The 20,128-nt window shown below is 49.5% G+C and overlaps 1 protein-coding gene across 1 annotated transcript in view; it reads left to right on the top strand.

Moving 5' to 3' along the window:
* BMP2K (BMP2 inducible kinase) overlaps nucleotides 1-17,623 on the top strand; it is a 41,831-nt gene extending 24,208 nt beyond the window's left edge. The window contains exons 9-16 of the mRNA XM_054392312.1: nucleotides 205-284; nucleotides 1,612-1,772; nucleotides 2,458-2,639; nucleotides 2,868-2,963; nucleotides 3,687-3,871; nucleotides 5,034-5,191; nucleotides 7,975-8,088; nucleotides 16,209-17,623. Coding sequence (XP_054248287.1) covers nucleotides 205-284; nucleotides 1,612-1,772; nucleotides 2,458-2,639; nucleotides 2,868-2,963; nucleotides 3,687-3,871; nucleotides 5,034-5,191; nucleotides 7,975-8,088; nucleotides 16,209-17,623 — 2,391 coding nt within the window. The remainder of the gene's footprint in view (nucleotides 1-204; nucleotides 285-1,611; nucleotides 1,773-2,457; nucleotides 2,640-2,867; nucleotides 2,964-3,686; nucleotides 3,872-5,033; nucleotides 5,192-7,974; nucleotides 8,089-16,208) is intronic.
* Nucleotides 17,624-20,128: the final 2,505 nt, after the last annotated feature.

Raw genomic sequence — 20,128 nt, 5'->3', positions numbered from 1 at the left:
GTGGTGTTGGCAAAATAGCTCAGGAATGGCTTTGCAGAGATATTGCTGAGTTAAAACACCTTTCATCTACAGCCCTCTGAGGCAGTACTGCATGAAGTCTTGCAACATGAAGAGCTGGAACTCAAGTATTCCTCTTCAATATGTAATGATTTTTTTCTTTCAGGATTTTGTTTTTTTAATTTATTCAAATTTATTTTTCCCAAGAATTCTCCTGTCCCTTCAACTCTTCCTGAACCCATGACAGCTAGTGAGGCAGCTGCTAGAAAAAGCCAAATAAAAGCAAGGTGAGCAGCAGATGTGGCTTCACTCTTTTTTTTTTTTTTTTTTTTTTTATCCTGTTCTTTTGTGTTTTCTAACATTTGTCTGAACCCTGTTTTCATGTGCAGTGTGAGAGAGACACTGAGGTGCTGGAGCATGTCTAGAGCAATGAAGCTGGAGTAGGATCTTGAGAAAAGTCTTTTGAGGAGCTGCTGAGTGACCTGGGGTTGTTTAGTCTGGAGAAAAAGGGGCTCAGGGGAGACCTCATAGCTTTCCACAAATCCCTGAGAGGGGGTTGGAGTGAGGTAGGGGTTGGTCTCTTCTCACAAGTCACAACTGATAGCATGAGAGGAAAAATGCATTGTTAGGCCAGGGGAGGTTTAGTTTGGACATAAGGAAAAACATCTACACTGAAAGGGTTCTCAAAGTCTGGAACAGGCTGCCCAGGAAAGTGGTTGAATTCCCCATCCCTGGATGGATTTAAAAGCCATCTAGATATGGTATAGTAGTGGCCCTGGTAGAGGTAGATAATGGTTGGACTTAAGTATCACAGAATTGTCAGGGTTGGAAGGGACCTCAAAGATCATCCAGTTCCATCCCTGAATCCTTGGAGCCTTCTTCTCTCCAGACTGAATAACCCCAACTCTCTGTCTGTCTCCATAGCAGAGCAGCTCCAGCCCTCTGCTCATCCTCGTGGTCCTTCTCTGGACACCTTCCAGCATGTCCAGATCCTTCTTGTAATAGAGACTCCAGGACTGGATGCAGTACTCCAGGTGGGGTCTCACCAGAGCTGAGCAGAGGGGGAGAATCACCTCCCTGGACCTGCTGGCCACACTTCTCCTGATGCAGCCCAGGATGTGGTTGGCTTTCTGGGCTGCAAGTGCACACTGACTGCTCGTTCTGAGCTTCTCATCCACCAGTACTTAAAGGTCTTTTCCAGACATTGTGAGTCTGTGATTCTGACACCAAATAGCCCTTTTTTGGATACTTGTTAATGAAAACAAGCCCAAAGCCTCAGGAATTCCCTATTCATGCTTTTTGCTTCTGCTGTGCTATATGGTGGAATTAATCCTTAAGGCTTTTATTGTTATTGGAAGTTGTTTGGGTTTTGAATCTACCAAGGCTGTTGCTTAGCTCCTTCTGAAAGGTGTTCTGCAGCAGTTGTGCATCCTGGGGCTGCAGTGGGTGGCAGGGGCAGTTTTAGAAGCGCATCTGAAGGCATTAAAACCCAGTACAGATGTAGAGCAGGAGATGGTTAAAACAGAGTTGAGCTCTTGAGAGATGTGCTGGGTCTAACCTGAAGGAGAAACAGCCTTTTAACGAAGCCTCTTCTGTGGGGCCCCTCCTTTGCAGAATAACAGACACTGTTGGACCAACAGAAACCTCCATCGCCCCACGCCAGCGCCCCAAGGCCAACGCCAGCAGCGCCAGCGCTGGGGTGCTGGCGATCCAGAGCTCCGCAGCGCCGGGCAAGGTGCAGGCTCCTGGGGAACTGAGCAGTCGTGGGCATAAAGGTAACTTCCAGCCTGAGGAAGGCCTGACAGGACTGAAGAGGGAAGGCTCTGATTCTTTTCCTTCTGGCTCCAGAAGGGCTATGATTTCAAACTGCAGTTCAGCTGGGATTTTTCATATGCCAGACCCCAATCCTTCCTCCTTTCCAAAAGGCTCTGGGCGTGCAGATAATGACTTGGGTCAGGTGCCACAAAAGCTACAAGAAAATTGTTGACAAGGGTGGGGATTTTTGCATTGTGCTTGACACTGGTTTTGAACTGACTTCAGTCCACTGTGGACTGAGAGAAGCTCACACTCAGTTTTGACTTGCAGGTAATTCACAAGAAGACCTGAGGCCTGCTGCTGTTGTAGCAGGGAGGCTGTGTGCATACAAATGTGTGCTTTGAGGGTTAGCATTTGACATACTAGAAGATACTACTTTAGGTGTTAGAAAAGCACAAGTCTTGAACTCAACTTCTTCTGCTGTGAGACTAAAGGAAGCTCCTGCATCCTGTAGGTAGAGATTGTGCACTGACAAGGCTGGAAGTATTTCCAGTTGAGTTAGTGGCTACCAACTGTACCAGTTGTCAGGCTGGGAAGGGAATTTGAACTGTTCATCCTTAAAAGTGTAAGGAGGGTAACTGCCAGGAGGCTCTCCAGCTGAACTGTAGACATCAGTATGTCAGTAGTGTTGTCTGAATGCTGCAGGAGTCACACGACCAGGGAATGGACAAGAAATCTTGCAGTCCCATGGGACCACCCAGCAGCAGCCCCCACAGCAGAACAGGGTTCTCCAGCAGCTGCAGCAGGGAGACTGGAGACTGCAGCAGCTACACCATTTACATCACCAGCAGCAGCAGCCTACACTTCAGGATGCTTACATCCAGCAGGTACAAGTCAAATCTGTTGGCTGAGTCCCTGTACTTGTCAATAGCACCTGGAATTGTGTGCAGCACAGTCATTAAAGTGCAGGCAGTGAATTGCAAGCTGATTCTTGATTCTGTGCTGTCTTAACTGAAAACTCCTCTGGAGTCACAGAAGTTGTATTTTAATTATCTGGATATTTCTAAAGGGGGATCCTGACTTCTTAAAGCTGTTTTCTTCTTTCCAACTTGTAGTATCAACAAGCAGTGCACCAGCAGATGGTCCAGCAGCAGCTGTTGATGCAGTCTGTATACCAGCAGCAACCTTCCCAACCTCAGTACCCTGCTATGGTATGTCAAGGGTGGGATGTGGATGGTACAGTCCTAAAACACAGGCTGCTCTGAAAATGCAGGAAGAGAAGTTTGTGAGCAGGTGTAATGAGCTGTGGGTGTGGTAAACAGTGTGAAGTTCAGCATCTAAAATGGTATTTGGTTGGGAAGAAAACAGTTAACCTAAAGTTGGTTGCAAAAGCTCATCTGGAGTTGCAGTTCTGTATTAATCAGGTGGAATACATCCTAAACTGCATTAAGTAGGTGTGTACTGGTGTGAAACATACTAGGTGCTTGAGGGTTGGGGATCACAGCATCAGAGCAATGAATGTCTGTTCTGCTATCAAGTGATAGAAGGCATGGTGGCATCAAATTCCTACTTTAAAAGCAAGAAAGCTGACTGGCATCATCTATTTTTCAACAGTAAAAGTAATTGTTCTGAAATCTTGGTTATTAGTATTTAAGGCTAGGTTGTGATGAAAGCTACCTCTTTTGTGCTGCAGTAGCCTCTGCTTAGGCTGAAGTAATACCAGCAAGCTAAGTGGTGATGTGTTGGAAGAGAAACCTCTTTGGGCAGTTTATTTTCACCCCGTAATGGACTGTTCTGGCTGCTGGCTTCTCCTGAAGCTGCCAAGGTTTTCTGGGGGGTGGTGGTGGTCAGTGTTGCAAGGCTGATGATATTCCTTAGCAGAGGAGACTCCAGTGTCCCATGTGAGTGTGACTAACATGAGCATTGTCTCTTAGGTGCAGCAGTATCAGCAGGCTGTCCTGCAGCAGCAGATGCTTGCTCAGCAGCAGCGGGCACAGCAGGCACAGTCCCCTGAATACATCACTTCTCCACAAGACTTCTCACCAGCCTTAATCTCCTACCCTGGGTCACTTCCAATGTGTACTGGGACAGTGGCAGATTCTTCCTACCCTGCAAGCAGGCAAGTACTCTGACAGGGGCTGCTCACTGCTGAATGCTTTCCTCAGAAATCACTTGCTTTAGTAGGAAGGTGCTACTCAAAGCCCTTGATGGGTACTTTATAGAGGCAAAAGATAAGCCTGGAACAGCTTCTTAAAGGTCTTGTCTTCCTTGGACTCATCCAAGGAACTGACAGCTCACTGCTTTGAGAGCGGTCAGTAGCCTGTGCTGGATGAGGTTGTGGCCATGTGGATGTCATCTCAAACAACTCCTTTGAGAGAGGCCTTGTAGCTGGCATTTATTTGCTGGGACTTCTGACTGTTGTTAGTTGGCACATTCCATGCTGCAATGCACCTCAGCAGCCACAGGCCCTTTGCAGGGGGCTGTGTACTTACCCTTGCTTCAAGTGTCAGAAATAATGACCTTGCTGTGAATTCTCATGGAAAAGTGTGTGGAACAAAGCCCCTTCCTTTTCTGATTTACAAATGGGCAAGTCCCAGATGTGTCCAGTTCCAGTGGTGTTATGAACTGGGCTGGACTCCGAGGTTCCTGCTCTGTTGTAGTGCAAGGGTAGTGTGGGAATGGTGCGCTGCTGGATGCAGCCAGGCTTGGTGCAGGCTTTCACTTAACAGCATGACTGATGTGTGCCAGGTGCCGCTGTCATGTCCAGCCTCTTACAGGTTACAGTGTGTTGAAAGAGTAAAAGGCAAAATCTTTTCCTATGGTCTCATGTGTCACCGTGGCCCATGTGGCTTCATCTCCCCAGTTAGTCTGAGCCCTAGCAGAGTGGTGTCCTCCTCTGTGCCCATGTACCAGCTGTTCTTTGGGTAGGTTTAGTGCTAGAATGCTTTTGCCACAAATCATTCCTGAAAGGAATCACTCAAGGCTGGCAGTAGATGTGTCTGTTTCCAGTTTCTCTTCTGTGTGTTTGCCTGAAGGCTTAGTTCCTGCTGTTTGGCCTCAGGTCAATGGGTGTTAGCAATGGTTTGCAGTGCCTAAGGTCAATCTTTCAAAGAAAAATGTGTATTAAAGGAAGGGCTGACGAGTTGTCTCAGCTGCTACTGCACCTGCATCTCTTGCCTGTGGTGTTTTGGCATAAGGAAGCATGTCACAGGTTTGTTTTCACCCTGATAAACAATCCAGTAATGTTTCTCTTTCTTTGCTTCCGTGAACTGACTTTACAGGTCAGGTGCTCCTGATGTTGAAGCAATTACCATTTACCCAAAGCAGAGTATCAATAACCCACCTGATATGTCAGGCTGGAACCCATTTGGAGAGGACAATTTTTCCAAGCTGACAGAGGAGGAGCTGCTGGACAGAGAGTTTGACCTGCTAAGATCAAGTAAGGGACGCTTGAAGGCTTATTTTGCTTCACAGTAGGTAAGGGCTCTGTAGTGGCTGAACAGTCCCAACACCTGTTCTGTGGAAGGGCTGTGCAGCCTGTGTACAGAAAATTCTTTCTGAGCATTTGAGGGCAGAGTTGGGCCTCTCTTCTTTCCTCCTCTTTTCTGAAAATGTGTGCAATGGGAACTCACTATCTCAAGTCAGTGCTTACTGGCTGGAATCCTGCAGACACGGCAATAGCTTAGCCCTTAAATACTGCTTCTGTCACCTGGATTGTCAAGAAGCTGTGAACAGCAGAGGTATGTGCTGAGATAGGAAAAGAAGTTTGGCTGCTTGCTTTGTTCCTTTCTAGCTTTTTCCTTGCACACCAGAGCAGAAGATTCTGTGGGTCTGACATGTCCTTTGAAAATGCCTGGAAGAGCAGTGATCTCTTACATTATGTTAATGTTTTGTAATGTCCTTTCTGACCAGTGCCTGTGTGTAAGGGCTGCTTTATTGTTCTGATCTGGCAAGAGCTGAATAAACTTTTTTCCTCTTGAAGCTACTTATCTCAATGGTTTTTACTTGGAATGATTTCCTGTTCCTAGTGCTTACCACGTGTGATGAGTTAGAGGTTCTTCCTAAAAGGGGTTTTGTCAAGGCGAGATGTAGTACTGAGACCCCAGTCTGTATCTGCTTGGCCGACTGTCAGTGAGTTCTTTGCAATTAAAAATGAAGTAAAGATGAATTTCAAGTAAGTGAAAAAACAAAAACAAAAACCCACAAACCTATGCCTTCAGTGGAGTCTCTTTATTCTTGGATTTCTGTGGCCCTGAATGTGGCTGGACAAGATGTGCTCATGACCTGGTAACCCCTTGGGATTCAAGCCTGGTTGAATGGACTGGTTTGGTAGCTGTTGGTTTTCACTTGTGTCCCGTATGGATCAAACCAGACTCCTGCTTTTTGAGATGTGACTCGCTGCTGCCTGGGGGAATGGGGAATGTACCAGCTGCAAACATCAGCACTCTGTCTGAATCCACATTAGAACTGGACATTATGTAGTAGGGGAATTGAATGTCTTCAAGCTTGCTGCTTCCTAACGAAGCCTTAGAAGTCTTGTGAAACAGCCTTCTCCAGGTGTAAGAGTGTATCAGCTTGAACCATGAGGGCAGCACAAGGTTGCCCTTTTTCAGTATCATGAACTGCCTGCTGGCCTGCTGGCTGTAGCTCTGGGGAGTTTTGTGAGATTGATTTGATTAAGGCCAATCTGAATCAATTCTGTACCAAGGACATCTTTCAAGTGGCTTTACAAACAAGCTGGGAAATGCCATAGAAGACAAAGGCTTGCCTCAAGTAGCTGCTTATAGTTAGCTGGGGGAATAGAAAATCCTGGAATGCTTTAAGTTGAAAAGACCTTTCAGATCATCAGCTCCAACCATTAACCCACGTCCCTCAGCACCACATCTCCATGGCTTTTGCACCCCTCCAGGGATGGGGACCCCACCACTGCCCTGGGCATCCTGTTCCAGGATTTGACAAAACTTTTTGGGGAAAACGCTGAATCCCATGGGGAGAGTTACACTTAGTGAGGGCTAGGATAACTTGGATCTCAGTGCCACTAACTGACTCTAAACCTCCAGCATCAAGAACAATGGACTGCTGCTGTGATTCCATTGCCCAGGTTTTGTGCTCCACCTGTGAGAGGAGTCTGCCACTTTTGAAGACTATATCTACTCTAGCATGGTTTTGGCTCACCTCTTGGTAAAGGGAAGAGCTGGACGTGGTAGTAAACATCATCTGCTGTCTCAGAGAAGTAAACATAGCAGCATGGTTTTCCTTGGAATGGGCCAGCAGCTGGGTTTTCTAGCCATGGGTATACAGAAAACGTTACAGCTCCAGGAGGAGTCCCCTGGCCAGCAGTGCACTAGATGGCAGACTTGCCTCTGGCCAGGAGAGGCAGCTGCAGCCTTGCTGAGACCTCTTGGCTGGAGCTATGTTTCAGGTGCAGTGTGGGGGAGCATGGCTGGTTCTGTTCTGTGTTTATATGGGTAGAGAAGTGTAGCAAAAGGCTGCCTGGACCTTTTGCCTTCCTGTTTTGACAGTGAGAATGTTGTGCCAGAGATGGTGTGGTCTTGCCTTGCACTGTTCATGCCTTTACTGCAGTCAAAGCAGGAACATTTATAGTTAACTTTATGTGGTGGTACTTGCTCAAACTTAGGTGGATCAGTGAGAAACTGGGAGGTTTATTTGTCCAGCTAAGGCTTTACCTGTAAAATTGTCTCTGTGTGATACTTGCTGCAGTTTCCTCTGATAGTGACAAGTTGTCTCTTGTGAGAGAAAAATGCTGCTTACCACTAAGGAGTGAGGGTTTTTTTGGCTCATTTTTTGAGCTTGCTGTGATTCTTTTTGCCATCTAGAAGAAGGAGAATTGAAGCTACAGCTTTGATAAATTGGAGCCTTTCCTGTTGTTCAGCCTGCCCAGGGAGGTGGTTGAGGCCCCTTCCCTGGAGGTATTCAAGATGAGGCTTGATGAGGCCCTGGGCAGCCTGATCTAGTTGGGGATGTCCCTGCTGAGTGCGGGGAGGTCGGACTGGATGAGCTGTGGAGGTCCCTTCTGGCCTGGACCATTCTATGATTCTAATTCAAGATGCAGGATGCTTTTACAGCATCACATCCCCCTGATGTAAGGGTGCATTGCTCCTCCCCCTGCTCAGGAGATACCTTTGTGTAGGCACAAGACCTGCCGCTTTTATTTCATTTTACTTTATTTTTTGTTCTGTTTCATTTTTGTTTTTTTTGCAGACAGGCTGGTGGACAGGAGAGCATCCTCAGATAAGATTGTGGAGCCACACTCTGCTCCACAGAAAAATCCTCCTGAAGATCCCTTTGGTTCTGTTCCTTTCATTTCTCACCCAGGCAAGTTACACCTGTGACATCCCTACCTCATAGATAAACCTTTTGGGTGCCTGCTGTGTAGCTGTGTGTGCCTGCCTGAAGCATGTGCAGCCAGCTGGGTGACCAAAGAATGAGCAAGGTGTTGGCTGCCTCCTGACAGTGGATGGGTTGAAGAGATGTTGAGGTGTTGATTACCTGCAGTTGAAGCCCACTCGTGCACCCAGGCCCTGGTGTCTGTGCAGAGAAGGCTGTCTGGGCACAGGCTGAGTCAGTTGGACAGACCCAGAAGTGCTTTTGCTGAGGTCACATTCTGCTGCTTCCAGCCCATGCTGTTTCTTCAGTTCTCCAGCCAAGCTCAGGCTGGAAGCTGCTGCTGCATTTAATGTTAGCTTTGGTGCAAATGGAGTCAAGCCAAACAAAACACTGTGTGTGACCTGTGCATTGGAAGGGGAGTGGGGAGTCATTCCTGTGCTTCACTCCAGCTTTGGCTTGTTTTACCTTGGGTGAAGTGAAGGTAACCTTGTGTAGGAACACTGACTGGGAATGCCAGACTGCATCACCATGCAACCTAATGGCCAGTTGTAACACTTGCTTGATCAGCACTTTCATCATCTTGTGGTAGCTGTGGCAAACTGAAGCCTATGTGACAGTTACATGGTAAAAAGGTTTGATTACTTCTACAGCCACTAAGTTTTGGTGACAGTGTGGCAAAAGTGCCTTAATGTGACTTAAAAAACCTGTTCTTGATAGAAGCTGAAAATCTCAGGTAACGTGCCTTAAAATAAATCACTTGGGCTCAACCTAAGCAAGCATCTGTGTTTCCTTCTGCTTTCATCTTGTGTTCCTGAAGATCCCCTACTAGGAGTGCTCAGGAGAGCTCTTGTGCTGTGCTGGAGAAGTGCCCAGGATAACCCTGGTGTGCTGGGAGGCATCCTGTAGAAACACCTCTGTATTCTGACTGCCCCTGCTCGAGCCCTGCATTCACTGTGCCTGCTCTGTTCCCGTGTGCCCAGTCTCTCTTCTCCACCCATTGGTTTCCCTCCTGTCACCCTGTCAGGGCTCAGGAGCTCAATACAATGTGAGAGCAGTTCTTGTATGAGATGTTTGCTTAATAGGTGGCAGTTGGGAAGGTTTTGCCCTAAAGCCTTTATTGAAGGGGTGGCTTTGGTTTAGAGCTGAGCCTAAATTCAGATGTGAAATGAGCTGTAGCAGTGACACTTCACCTGAGATGGTGGCCATCAGGTGCTTAGTCCCCTCTCTGGAGTATTCATACTGTGTGTTCAGGGATTATTTTTTCTTGCATCACCTTGGATCTTAAAGATGTGTTTGCTCATCATTGGTGCAGGCAGTTACAGTTTAGAGTGTAATGAGTGCTCTCCTTGTGTTGTAATTTTGGTGCTTGGAATCCACACTTTTTCTTGACATCCTGAAAAACACAGGGGGATGTCTTCTCTTCAGAAGCAAACCCCAATGCTCAGTCATGGCTCAAAACCCAGCCTGCCTCAGCAATGGTGAGATGGTTGTGAGCTGTTACCTGGCACTGGGCTAACAGGGTATGGTTTGCAATAGCCTCTCCTGCCTCTTCACTACACTGCACACACAGCAACATCCTGGCTTGCTTTGAAGGGAAGCATTTGTAACTCTTGACAGTGACTTACACTCAGCAAACAGATCTGATCTGATAAATCTGGGGTGATGTCTTTTACAAGCTGGTTTGTTTTCCCCATGGAACTGTTCTTGGAAGGTGGGGGCTGTAAAGCAACTAAGGAAAGCAGAGTGGTGGCCACCATGAAGGTTTTATTTCCAGCTGAGGGCTTTCTGGGGCAAACCTGACAAATGTCCCTAACATTTTGACTCCCTCTTGTACTTAACATTGTTATATAATGGGGGGTTTCTGGCTTGTTCCTTTGGTTGTAAAACATTTAACCAGGCACACACCTCACTCAGGACAGCAAAGAGAAGGTTTCTGAGCAGAGGCTTAGCTCCAGTGTCTGGCTGAGAGATGTCTTCACGGAGTTGGGAGCAGAGGTTTCATTTCCGTACTGTCACCAGTGCCAGTGCAGTGTTATCGCTGCTCACTTAGGTTTGACTGCTGAACTTTGTCCTCTTGAACTGTGATGAGATGAAATTTGATGTTACCAATGCAGCCTCTTCAAAATAAATAAATAACCCCCACGTGTACCAAGTGACAGTTTCTATGGAAGATGTGTTCTGCTGCACTAACAACCTCTGAGCTGGGACTCTGGTCTTGTTCTGCTCTTTTCCTGTGTGATACAGGTCTCAGGTTTGTAAATGTTGCTGGATATGGACCATAGCTGAAGTATTTATTTTGTGTCAGAGGCTTAAGGCTCTTCTGATGAAGGTAGCTCTTGATTGAGCACTTGACTAATTTCTATCATCTGATGTGAGATAGCAGCGAGAAGCTGAAGATCATGGATCCTCTTGGGCTTACCAACACAAAGTGCTGGTAGCCCAGCAAAGCAGATACCACCAGATGCATCATGTGTCCAGGAAGGTGATGCAAGGGAGATGCAGAAGTTGAAATCTGAAAGCTTTCATGGTGCCTGGAAAGGCTCATGGGGAGCTGAGAGCTGTCAGCCCCTGGGATTGCCCATGGGGAGCTGCAACACATTTCAGACTGCTGCTGCAGGGATTTCCAGGAGCTGGACAGACACAGGCTGGTATCTATCAGAGCTTCTCTGCTTATTCCTCTCAGGTGGGAGTGGAGAGCCAGCAACAAACAGCTCCTATGTCACTTCATTTGGCACACTGTGCAGAGGGCAAGTGGTGGTGTGAGAGCAGCTAAGACCATCCTGGATTCCTCTGCTGCTAGCTGATAGGGGAAAGGTGAGAAGCACTCAGTGCTCCACTTGGGTACATCCAATTCTAGGTGTTCTCACAATTATTGTATGTCAACTGCTCATCATAAATGTTTGTGCAATGTAATGGCTTAGAACTTGAGAGAGGAAAAAAATGGTCTTGAGAGAGAATTGTAATGCTCAGTCTGATGGAAATGAAACTAACATTGCAACCTTCTTAGGAAAGAAGAAAGCACAGCCACTCATGGGGTATTTAGGACAGACACCTACCAAGTGGAAAGCAGCCTCTGGGTTTTGCTTGCCCCAGCTTACTACTGGATTTCAGAGAAGCAATAAAAGACTTGAGGTGACTCTCAAAATTATGTGGGTGGACTCTGAGAAGTGGAGGTGTTGGGAAACTTGAACTGGAATTTCTTCACAGGCACTGGCCTCTGAGGCTGTCTGCTAGGCAGCTTGCTCCTGTGGAGAGCCTCAGTGAGCAGTGTTCTGGCTTGGCATCCTGGGGTGAAGCTCTAGCTCAGGTCGTTTGCTGAGCTGCCCCACTGGGGGTTTGTAAAGCTCCCCTTCTGCACCTGCAGATGTGGTGCTGCTCCATCAGGTTGCTGCTCTCTCTGCTCACACCACAAGGGCACTGCATGTGTGCTCTGCAGGGACTGCCTTTTGACTTCCTGCCCTTGAGGACTTGGTAGTACCCTTAACTGACCACTGTAGGTATCTCTGTGTGGTGTGGAAGTCTCTCATCACAGCTGTGTGGACCTGGCAGAAGAGCAGCCAGCTGTGTGCTATACAGCAGTGCCTTGGAAATCAGCTTGGGCCCCGAACACAGCACAGCCCTGGAAGAACTTTACTGCAGCAGCTGGCTGTTGGCATGTGGGATAGCTCAGCAGGAGATGGTGCTCTCATGGCATGAAGAGTGAGGGTGACAGCTCTTTCTTGAGTGCTTTTTGGTGTGCTGCTTCCAGCAGGCTTTCAAATCACTGCAGGTTGTTGCACCACAGCTTTGGAGCCCTTAGACTACTGTGCAGCCTGGAGCTTTAAGTGAAACACAGCTCACTACAATTCAGCAAGAAACTGCAAACAGGAGAAGAGAAGAAACAGCAAGACTTGAGCTGGCTGCCTCCACAGCAGTTCATGCCATCAGCTGGGGTCCTTTAATTGCCTACATGCTCAGACCCAGAACTTCCTGTGGGCCTTGCACAATCTTACAGGGTCAGGGAACTTGACATCTAAATGAAGTTGATGTCCATCCTTGCACTTGATGAAAGCCCTGCTTGTGTTATTCCAGAGTGTCCTCTTGGCATTGCTTTGGGGATTGTTTAATGCAGGTTCAGGATCTTTCTCTATATTAAGATCATCTTTGGACTCAGCTTTTTTAGATGACACTGCTACAGCAACTTGAGCTTCCTGACACATCACAAGGATCAATGACAGGCATGGGCTGCACTGGTGGTGTCAGCTGTGCTGGTGCTGGTTTCCCTCTCCAAGATGCTTCAGTGATGATTGTTTTGGGGATCTTAGGGCAATCACAGTCCCCTTTCACCTTTTCGTAACACGCTTCATCCTCCAGACTGGTTCTTGGAAAGAACATCTAAGCAGTAGATGGTGGGCAGCAGTGGTTTTCTCCACTTCTGTTGTTGTTGATGGAAGCAGAGGTGGTGAGCAGTGCAAATCCTCACTGCAGCACCCAGCAGCTGCTGCCCTGGCTGCTCAGAGAAGCGGTGCAGATGCAGTGTGAGGGTAATCCCGGGGCCTGCCATGTGGCCAGTGGCTCTGCAGTGATGGGGGCAGTATGTTCCCCATTCAGGGGAGGCTTAAACCCCTCCTGCCACCCCCACAGTGCCCTGAAGTGAGAAGCCAGCAGCAGGCCTGTAATTACTGTAGTTGTTGGAAGGGGATTCATCCTCTTAGCGGCGGCTGTCTCGGAAAAGAACATCAGAACAGCAAATTTCCTTGAAGATTGGGATCTTCTTATCCGATTAAAGATGTTCCACCTGGCTTGCATTTGAGCCAAGGACAATTGTCTCCTACAAGATGCAAACCTGATTAGAAGTGTAGCAATCTGCACAGTACATTACAAACAGATGTTGCTCAGCAGCCTGCAGGGTTTTTTATAACTGTGGAGCTGAACAGGCTGGGCTGAGGAGATTGCATGAAATCAATGTGACAGAGCGCTTCATTTTGGAAAGCACTTTGGCCAGGGCATTAAATTGTCATTAACCAAGGAATTTTCCCTTTTGGAGCATTAGGTTTCTATTCGTAGTGCTCTTTGGTATTCCTGGAGCTGGCTGACTTCTTCAGGAGTGAAGGGGGAGAGTCATAGGGTAAGGCAAACCAACCACAATGCTCCTGCCATGGGTCTCATGCTGATACCTCTTGGGAGGGCAGCTTTGTTGCTTTGGTTTACTTTTGACCCCAGCCTGCTGCAGTTTTCTCCTCATTGGGACTAAACCAGAGACACTGCAGGTGAGAAGGTACCTGCAGAGTTGGTTTCCTCTGAAGGTTGCCTGTCTTAGACTCTGCATTCTTTAAGCCTGGTACCTTAAACTGATATGTGCTTGGAGCAGATGGCTCTGTGTTCACACCACCTTGACACGCTGCAGAGTAAAGCAAGATTCTTGCTCTTTCCTGACAAAGACAAATGTGGGAACAGTGAGGTCACCACTGCTGACAGAACTTAGAAAGGAAAGTGCTTTCCTCGAGCCTGTGGCAGGAGCAGCTGCCACTCATGCATCCTCTGACGTGCACCATGTGCTATGCTGTGGAGGCTGCATGTGGGCTCCTGCTGGCTCTGGCAGGGGAGTAACTGAGCTGGCACCAGCCCTGGGAAGCTTCTGTCACTGCAGCAGTCGCTGCCTTCACCAGGGGTTTGGGTCTGTACAAAACCTCAATGTGAATTTTCTGAGGTGATGGAAAACTCATGTTGGTAACTCTGGCAAGGAGCTGGTGGATGAGGAGGAGCATGTCAGGGCTAAAGAGAAAGCAGCTCAGCAATCACTGAATGAGGATGAGGAGTTTGAAGCTGAGGAGCTAATTTGCAGTTAATTGCTTGGTGCTGTGATGATGTTACAGCTGGAAAAACAAATCTGCTTGCTTGGTGTTGGAGCAGCCTCAGAATGGAGACATTGAGGACATTTTCTGGGTGTGCAGGGACAGAGTTGCAAATACACAGGCCAGAGCTTTTCTCCCAGTGTGCTGCTTCATTGTTGCCACCCTTTGGAAAGGGAGATGGGTGCTGTGCTCAGTGCCAGGCCATAGCCCCCCTGGCCTGGGTAAGCAGATGCTCTTGATGCTGGCAGAGGTTCCTTCAAATCATGATTGTGGGGTGACTGATGCCCAGAGCCACTCACTGCCCGTGGGCAGCAAGAATCAGTTCAAGCTGGGTCTGTTGAGGGGGGCTGGAGTGCCAGTGAGGATACACTGGGCATGGTCTGGGAAGCTGCTTTACTTCTTTTGCTATGTGTGGGCAAGACCTGTCCAGTGTTGCTGTGTCCAGAGGTCTGCTCTTGAGAGCTGAATGTTGTGTGGCTCAAATCACTCCTTCAGCAAGCCAGCAGCTGCTGCTGGAGGTTGCATTTTTGTTCTTGTTGGCGTCCTTTGCAGGTTGTTTTCTGGTGAGCACAACCATGGCAGCAATTAACAATCCTGAAAGCTTTGAGGGAGTCAGGTGTGTTAGATGTGCCAGGGTTCAGTTCTTGTCTTTAAAACTAGGAATTCATAAATTGTTCATGTACAAAGGTAGAGCTGGTCCTTGGGGTGTAAACTCCCACAGATACTGATAGGCACAAAGGGTCTGGGGTGCTGCTGTGGAAGTGGTGGTTAACATCTAGCCTGGAAATGTTTGCTTGTCCTGCTTTGAGATGTGATTGCAGCTGTGCTAGCATTACAGTGTCAGGAAATGCTGGGAGCAGCAGGATTTGGGAGATGGGGTTGTGGAGTGCAGCATGGAAGCAGTACCTTGGGGAAATCTAAAGCAAGCAGCCAAATCCAGATTCTAATTTAGTGGGTAAAGCAAATATGTAGTATTTAAAATGACAAGGAGATAAGAAGCAATCTGACACCAGAAGCAAAGCAGGAGCAGCACAAAGCCTTAATCACCTGATGTTTTCAGTCATTCTGGTCATCTTGGGTTTAAATCCATACAGAAAATCCATGGCTGCAGAGTCGTTGTGATTTGAAGTGTAATTGCAGAGAGCACGGCGGCTGCTGCCTGCAGACATCAGCCATTAATTCCTTCCAAAAAGGCAGAAACTGTGCTGGTAAAAATTAATATTCTGGTCTGAACTGGAGCTTGGATGGGAACAATCTGACTTGGCCTGGCAGGTGCCTGCTGAGTCCTTGTGAAAGAGGAAACTAGCAGAGGAGTTTTGTTGTACATTGTCAGAACAAGAGGGTCATGAGCTGGAGACTTCATTCAGAGCAGTGACTGCTGTGTGCAGCCAGCCCCAGCCTTTCCAGCTCTGTGAGCACATGGAGTTGCTGACATTTCAGCAGCTGTTAAACAAAACTGTAACTGGTGCCCATCTGAAGGTTGGTCCCCTGCCAGTATCCAGGGAGGACCTCATTTTGCTTAGGTCTGGTGGGTGCCACGCTGGTGGCACTGTGCCCACTGACCTGGTCTGTGTGCTCCTGCCTTGCCTTTACTGATGCAAAGGTTTTACTGTTCCTGCTATTGCTAAGCCAACCACCCCAGGAAGGTCCCCAGTGATCTGTTCTTTTAGGTCTAGCTGTCAGACAGTGAATAAGGGATGAAGGTGTTCATCTGTACCAACAGATGAATTTCTTTCCCAAGGAGAGCCTGAGGTGGCAGGTCTGAGCAGAAACAAACAGGAGCACTGCCTAAACTTCAGTGAAAACAGTGGCTGCTTTTTGTGACCTAGGCTGCTGAAGCCATGGGGGAGACCACCTCAAGTGCCCAGGTGGTAGTGAGCATCCAGTTCAATTGCCAGAGGCACTGATGAGTCCAGGTGGTGGTTTTGGTCCTGATGGGGGAGCGTGTTGGCTCCTGTCTCCCTGGAGAGGAGTGGCTGCCTGGTGAGCGTGTTTGGAACGCTGGCCCTGGAGATGTCCACTGGTCCTTTCTTTATGTCCCAGAAGTAACCAGTGCTGCGTTTGCAGACCTCGTGTGCTTGAGCAGTAGAGCTGAGCAGTCCATGACTCAGTAGTGTGAGTGCTGTTTGAAACCCTAGGTCCTCCCTGAGCTTGTTTCCCTCAGTAAGCACAGGATGTTTGCATCAGCTGCTGGGCTGCGAGGCTGTGGCGCGTGTGGAGTCCCTGCTGACTGTAAGAGTGTTTCAAGTTTTGCATTTCTCTTGGTACCTGCAGGTTCCCCTGGAAAACAAGTGGATAACTCAGCCAGCAGCCAAGGGAACCACCTGGGGACCCCCAGCAAGGCTGGGAAGCTGAGCCATGCTTTCAGAGACCCCCGGCCAGGGAGGAAGGCTGCAGAGGGACAAGTGGCCAAAGGAGGCGATGAGTCAGAGAGTGACTTTGAATCTGATCCTCCTTCTCCCAAGAGCAGTGAGGAAGAAGAAGAACAGGAGGATGAAGAAGTCTTGCAAGGAGAGAATGGAGACTTCAATGATGACAATGATACAGAACCAGAGAACTTAGGCCACCGACCTCTTCTCATGGACTCAGAGGAAGAGCTGGAGGAAGAGGAAGAAGAGAAGCAGAGTTCTGACTCTGACTCTGATCGTACCAAGCAGAAATCTGGAGAAGGGCTCCTGAGCAGTAGGTTCAGAGATGGTGAAGTCCCAGAGCCCAGTCCAGTGTCTACATCTGAGGTGCCAAGTACCCTAATCAAGGGGAACCCTGGCCAGGAATTTGATGTGTTTGGGGCCGTGCCCTTTTTCACTCTGCAGCCTCAGGCAGGGGAGAAGATGGACAAAGATGGCTCTTCCCAGGTGGCTTTTCCTGGCCTGACCCAAGAGCAGGATGACTTTGATGTGTTCACCAAGGCCCCTTTCAGCAAGAAGGTGTCTCAGCGTGATGGCCAGCTGGCAGGAACCGTGCCCCTGCTCTCCCCCAGCTCTCCACACTGCGTGGACATTTTCGGGTGCACTCCATTCCAGCCTTCCCTGCTCCCCAAGAGTGGGGGGAGCAAGGAGGACCTGTTTGGGCTGGTTCCTTTTGAAGAGATCACAGGCAGCCCACAGCAGAAGGTGAAGCAGCAGCGCAGCCTGCAGAAGCTCTCCTCCCGCCAGCGGCGCCTGAAGCAGGAGGTGCCCAAGAACAACGGGAAGCGGCACCACGGCACCCCGGGCAGCACCAAGAAGGGGCCGAAGCCGAGCTACCGCACGCCGGAGCGAGCCCGCAGGCACAAGAAGGCTGGGCGCAGGGACTCGCAGAGCAGCAATGAATTCCTCACCATCTCCGACTCCAAGGAGAACATCAGCCTGGCACTGCCTGACAGCAAGGACCGAGCCGGCAGCCTGCAGGCTGACGAGGGGCTGCTGGATCCCTTCGGAGCCAAACCCTTCCACCCGCCTGACCTGCTGCGGCATCCCCAGCACCAAGGCTTCAGCGAGGGCCGCGGGGACCACAGCACAGTTGTGGTGGCCGGGAGGGCCAGGCAGAGCTCCTTGCACGGAGCCCTCCATGGTGCTGATGGGCTGAGAACAGATGATTTTGGCGCAGTGCCCTTCACAGAACTGGTGGTGCAGCGTGCCCAAAGCCAGCAGCAGCAGGCGCTGGAGCTGGACCCCTTTGGAGCAGCTCCCTTCCCTGCCAAGCAGTAACTGCCTCCAGCTGGCTCCCCCTCTGCCCCTCCTGGTTGCTTCAGAGAGGAGTTAAGGAATGGGGTAATGGATCTGCTTGAATTGTCAGGCTGTACAGCTTGCTCAAGTCCCACAGGGCCAGACCAGCTTGCACAAGGAGATTCAGAAAGGTAGCAAATTTGGGTTTTGGGGGGGAGAAAAGCAGGACAAACCAACCTGGGGGATCAGCTTGTTCTGATGGATGGCTCCCAGAATGCCAGGAGAAATGAACCTGGATTGCTGGTTGGCCCTGGCCCATGCTGTCATTTTGCACTTTGGCCTTGCTTTTCCAGCCCTTGGTGATGTGCCGAGATGGAAGTCACAGGAAAGAGGTTTCCTGTGAGTACAGCTGGGCTGGTGGCAGTGGGACCAGGCTGGTTCTTGTCTCAATTGCAGTAGACCCAAGAATCAGGATGTACTAACAGCCAGATTGGTCTGCTGGAGGTAGTCAAGTCTTTGCTTTGTAGGTGAAAACTACCTTCTATTAATCAAAACAAAAAAAATCAAGAAGCCAAGTCCTCAAGGGGCTGTGGCCCAGAGTTCCAGAGCACACCTCTAGCTTGGGCCCTGGCAGCCATCTATGCAGCTGCAGAGACAAAGGGCAGATCCTTTTTGTGTGCCTAATTGTTCAGTTTTACTTTGATTTTTACAGTAAGTGCCATTAATGTGAAAGAGCAAACTGGAAGTTTAGAATCCAGACTAAAGGTCCTGAAACGATAATGGTCTGGGGGACAAAAACCCTGAATGTAGGGGAGCAGGAGGCAGGCAGTGCTTGCAGCTCCTCGACCACTTGGTGTGCTGGGAAGAGAGGCTGGTGTACCCCAGGGGTTCTTGGGCACATAGGCAGTGTTTCAGATTGTCCTGTTGGCTGTGAGGTGCCACCATCAGATTCATTCAGTCACAAGCTGGGATCTGTGTCTGCAAATACCTTTTCTTTCAGGGTTTTACTGCAAAGCACATGTGTGTCCTCTCAAAGCTGCTGTTTTGTACAACAATAATGTTATGAGGTGGCTGTAAGCTGCTGCTCTGCTTGGTGCTGGTCAAACCTCTTGTAGTTCTGAAGTGTGCTCCGTAAGAAAGGTTTGCTCCCTGCACTGAGCTTTCAAGAAGCTTCTCCAGCCCAGCTGTGTGTGTGGGGGAGCAGCACAGCAGCAGCAGCCTGCGTCCCACACCGCCAAGCCTTACAGCAGGGCTCTGCCCTGCATGGTGCCTGCAGCCTGTGGTGCCTGCGGGCAAGGGGAGGCTGCTGGGCACAGCCCTGTCCCTAGTGAGTCTCCCTGCCCGTGCAGCAGGATGTGCTGTGTGTAGCAGGACAGCTCCTGTGCTGCCTCACAAGCTGTGTCTGCAGAGCAAGGCAGGCCTGGAGTGCTCCCATGTGCTGCCTTTTATCTATGGCAGCCTTGAGAAGCGGGTGGAAGGGGGTGACTCCTCTGCTTTAACTTCAGATCCTGCTGGGCTGCTGGTTGACAAGTAGGTAACTGGGTGGCAGCCATAAGCGTCTGTGGTTGTGTGTCCCCAAGCCTGCTGCTGGGCATCCAGTGGTCCTGTGAGGGTGAATGTTTGTGGGAAACACATTAAAAGGGAGTCTCTTGATTCCTCTGGGAGCAGGTCTGATGAAAGCCTCCTTTGGATACACCTGAGATTTGCTTCCCCTCGTCCTGGAACCTGCAAATAACTCACATGTGTGACACCTTCATCACCTTCGTTTTCCTCACTCCTTTTCTCACAGGGTGCAGGTGACTCCACTTGCAGCTGTGCTGGGCTCAGCCTGCCTTTCTCAGGCTTAGAAATGCAGCTCCTAGGAGGTGATGAGCAGAAAAGTTTTGTCTTTGCGCAGCAGCTCCCTGGGCTGAGCTGCTGCTGTTCTCACTGGGGCTGTGCCAAAGGCTGTGAGAGGCACAGGCCAGGTTTTGTAGCATTTTCTGATACTCAGGTTAACTCTTTTGGCTTTTTTTTTTTGCCTCTGCCTTCCTGTGGTTTCCTTCTGACCTGTGGCCTGCCTACAGAGCTGTTGGACTGGGATGGTGTGAGCAGTGGGGCAGAATAAAGTGGCAGGCACTGCCCCAGGCTCTGCACTATGGCCAGGCCTCGGTGCAGCCACATGGCTGCAGCTTTTCTAGGTGGGAAAGCACCTGGGGGCTGGGTGGTGCCAGGGGACAGGGGCACCACCATGCATGGGCCTGGGGCTTGGGTCCACAGCTGCTGGGCACACAGGGCAAAGGCCCTGCAGGCTTGGCGTGGCCTCAGTGTTGAGGGAGATGAGGGGCAGAGGTGGGTGCTGGATTTTGCCTGTTGCCCTGAGGCTCCTGGCTGAGGAGCCCTGCAGGTGGTTTGCAGCTGGCTGGTTCCTGGCAGGTCTGTGAGGGAAGGCATTGCAGACAGGGGAGCTGAGGAGAGGCTATGCACAGGCGTGGGAGGTGAGATGAAAGGAGACTCTGAAGTTGCTCTAGAACTCGTGCAATGCCTCTGGGTGCATACAAGCTGCAG

This window comes from Indicator indicator, chromosome 25, assembly GCF_027791375.1.
Source record: "Indicator indicator isolate 239-I01 chromosome 25, UM_Iind_1.1, whole genome shotgun sequence".
In the NCBI taxonomy this organism is placed as follows: domain Eukaryota; kingdom Metazoa; phylum Chordata; class Aves; order Piciformes; family Indicatoridae; genus Indicator; species Indicator indicator.
The sequence above is the reverse complement of the archived record's forward strand: the minus strand, read 5'-3'. Positions and strand labels throughout refer to the sequence as shown.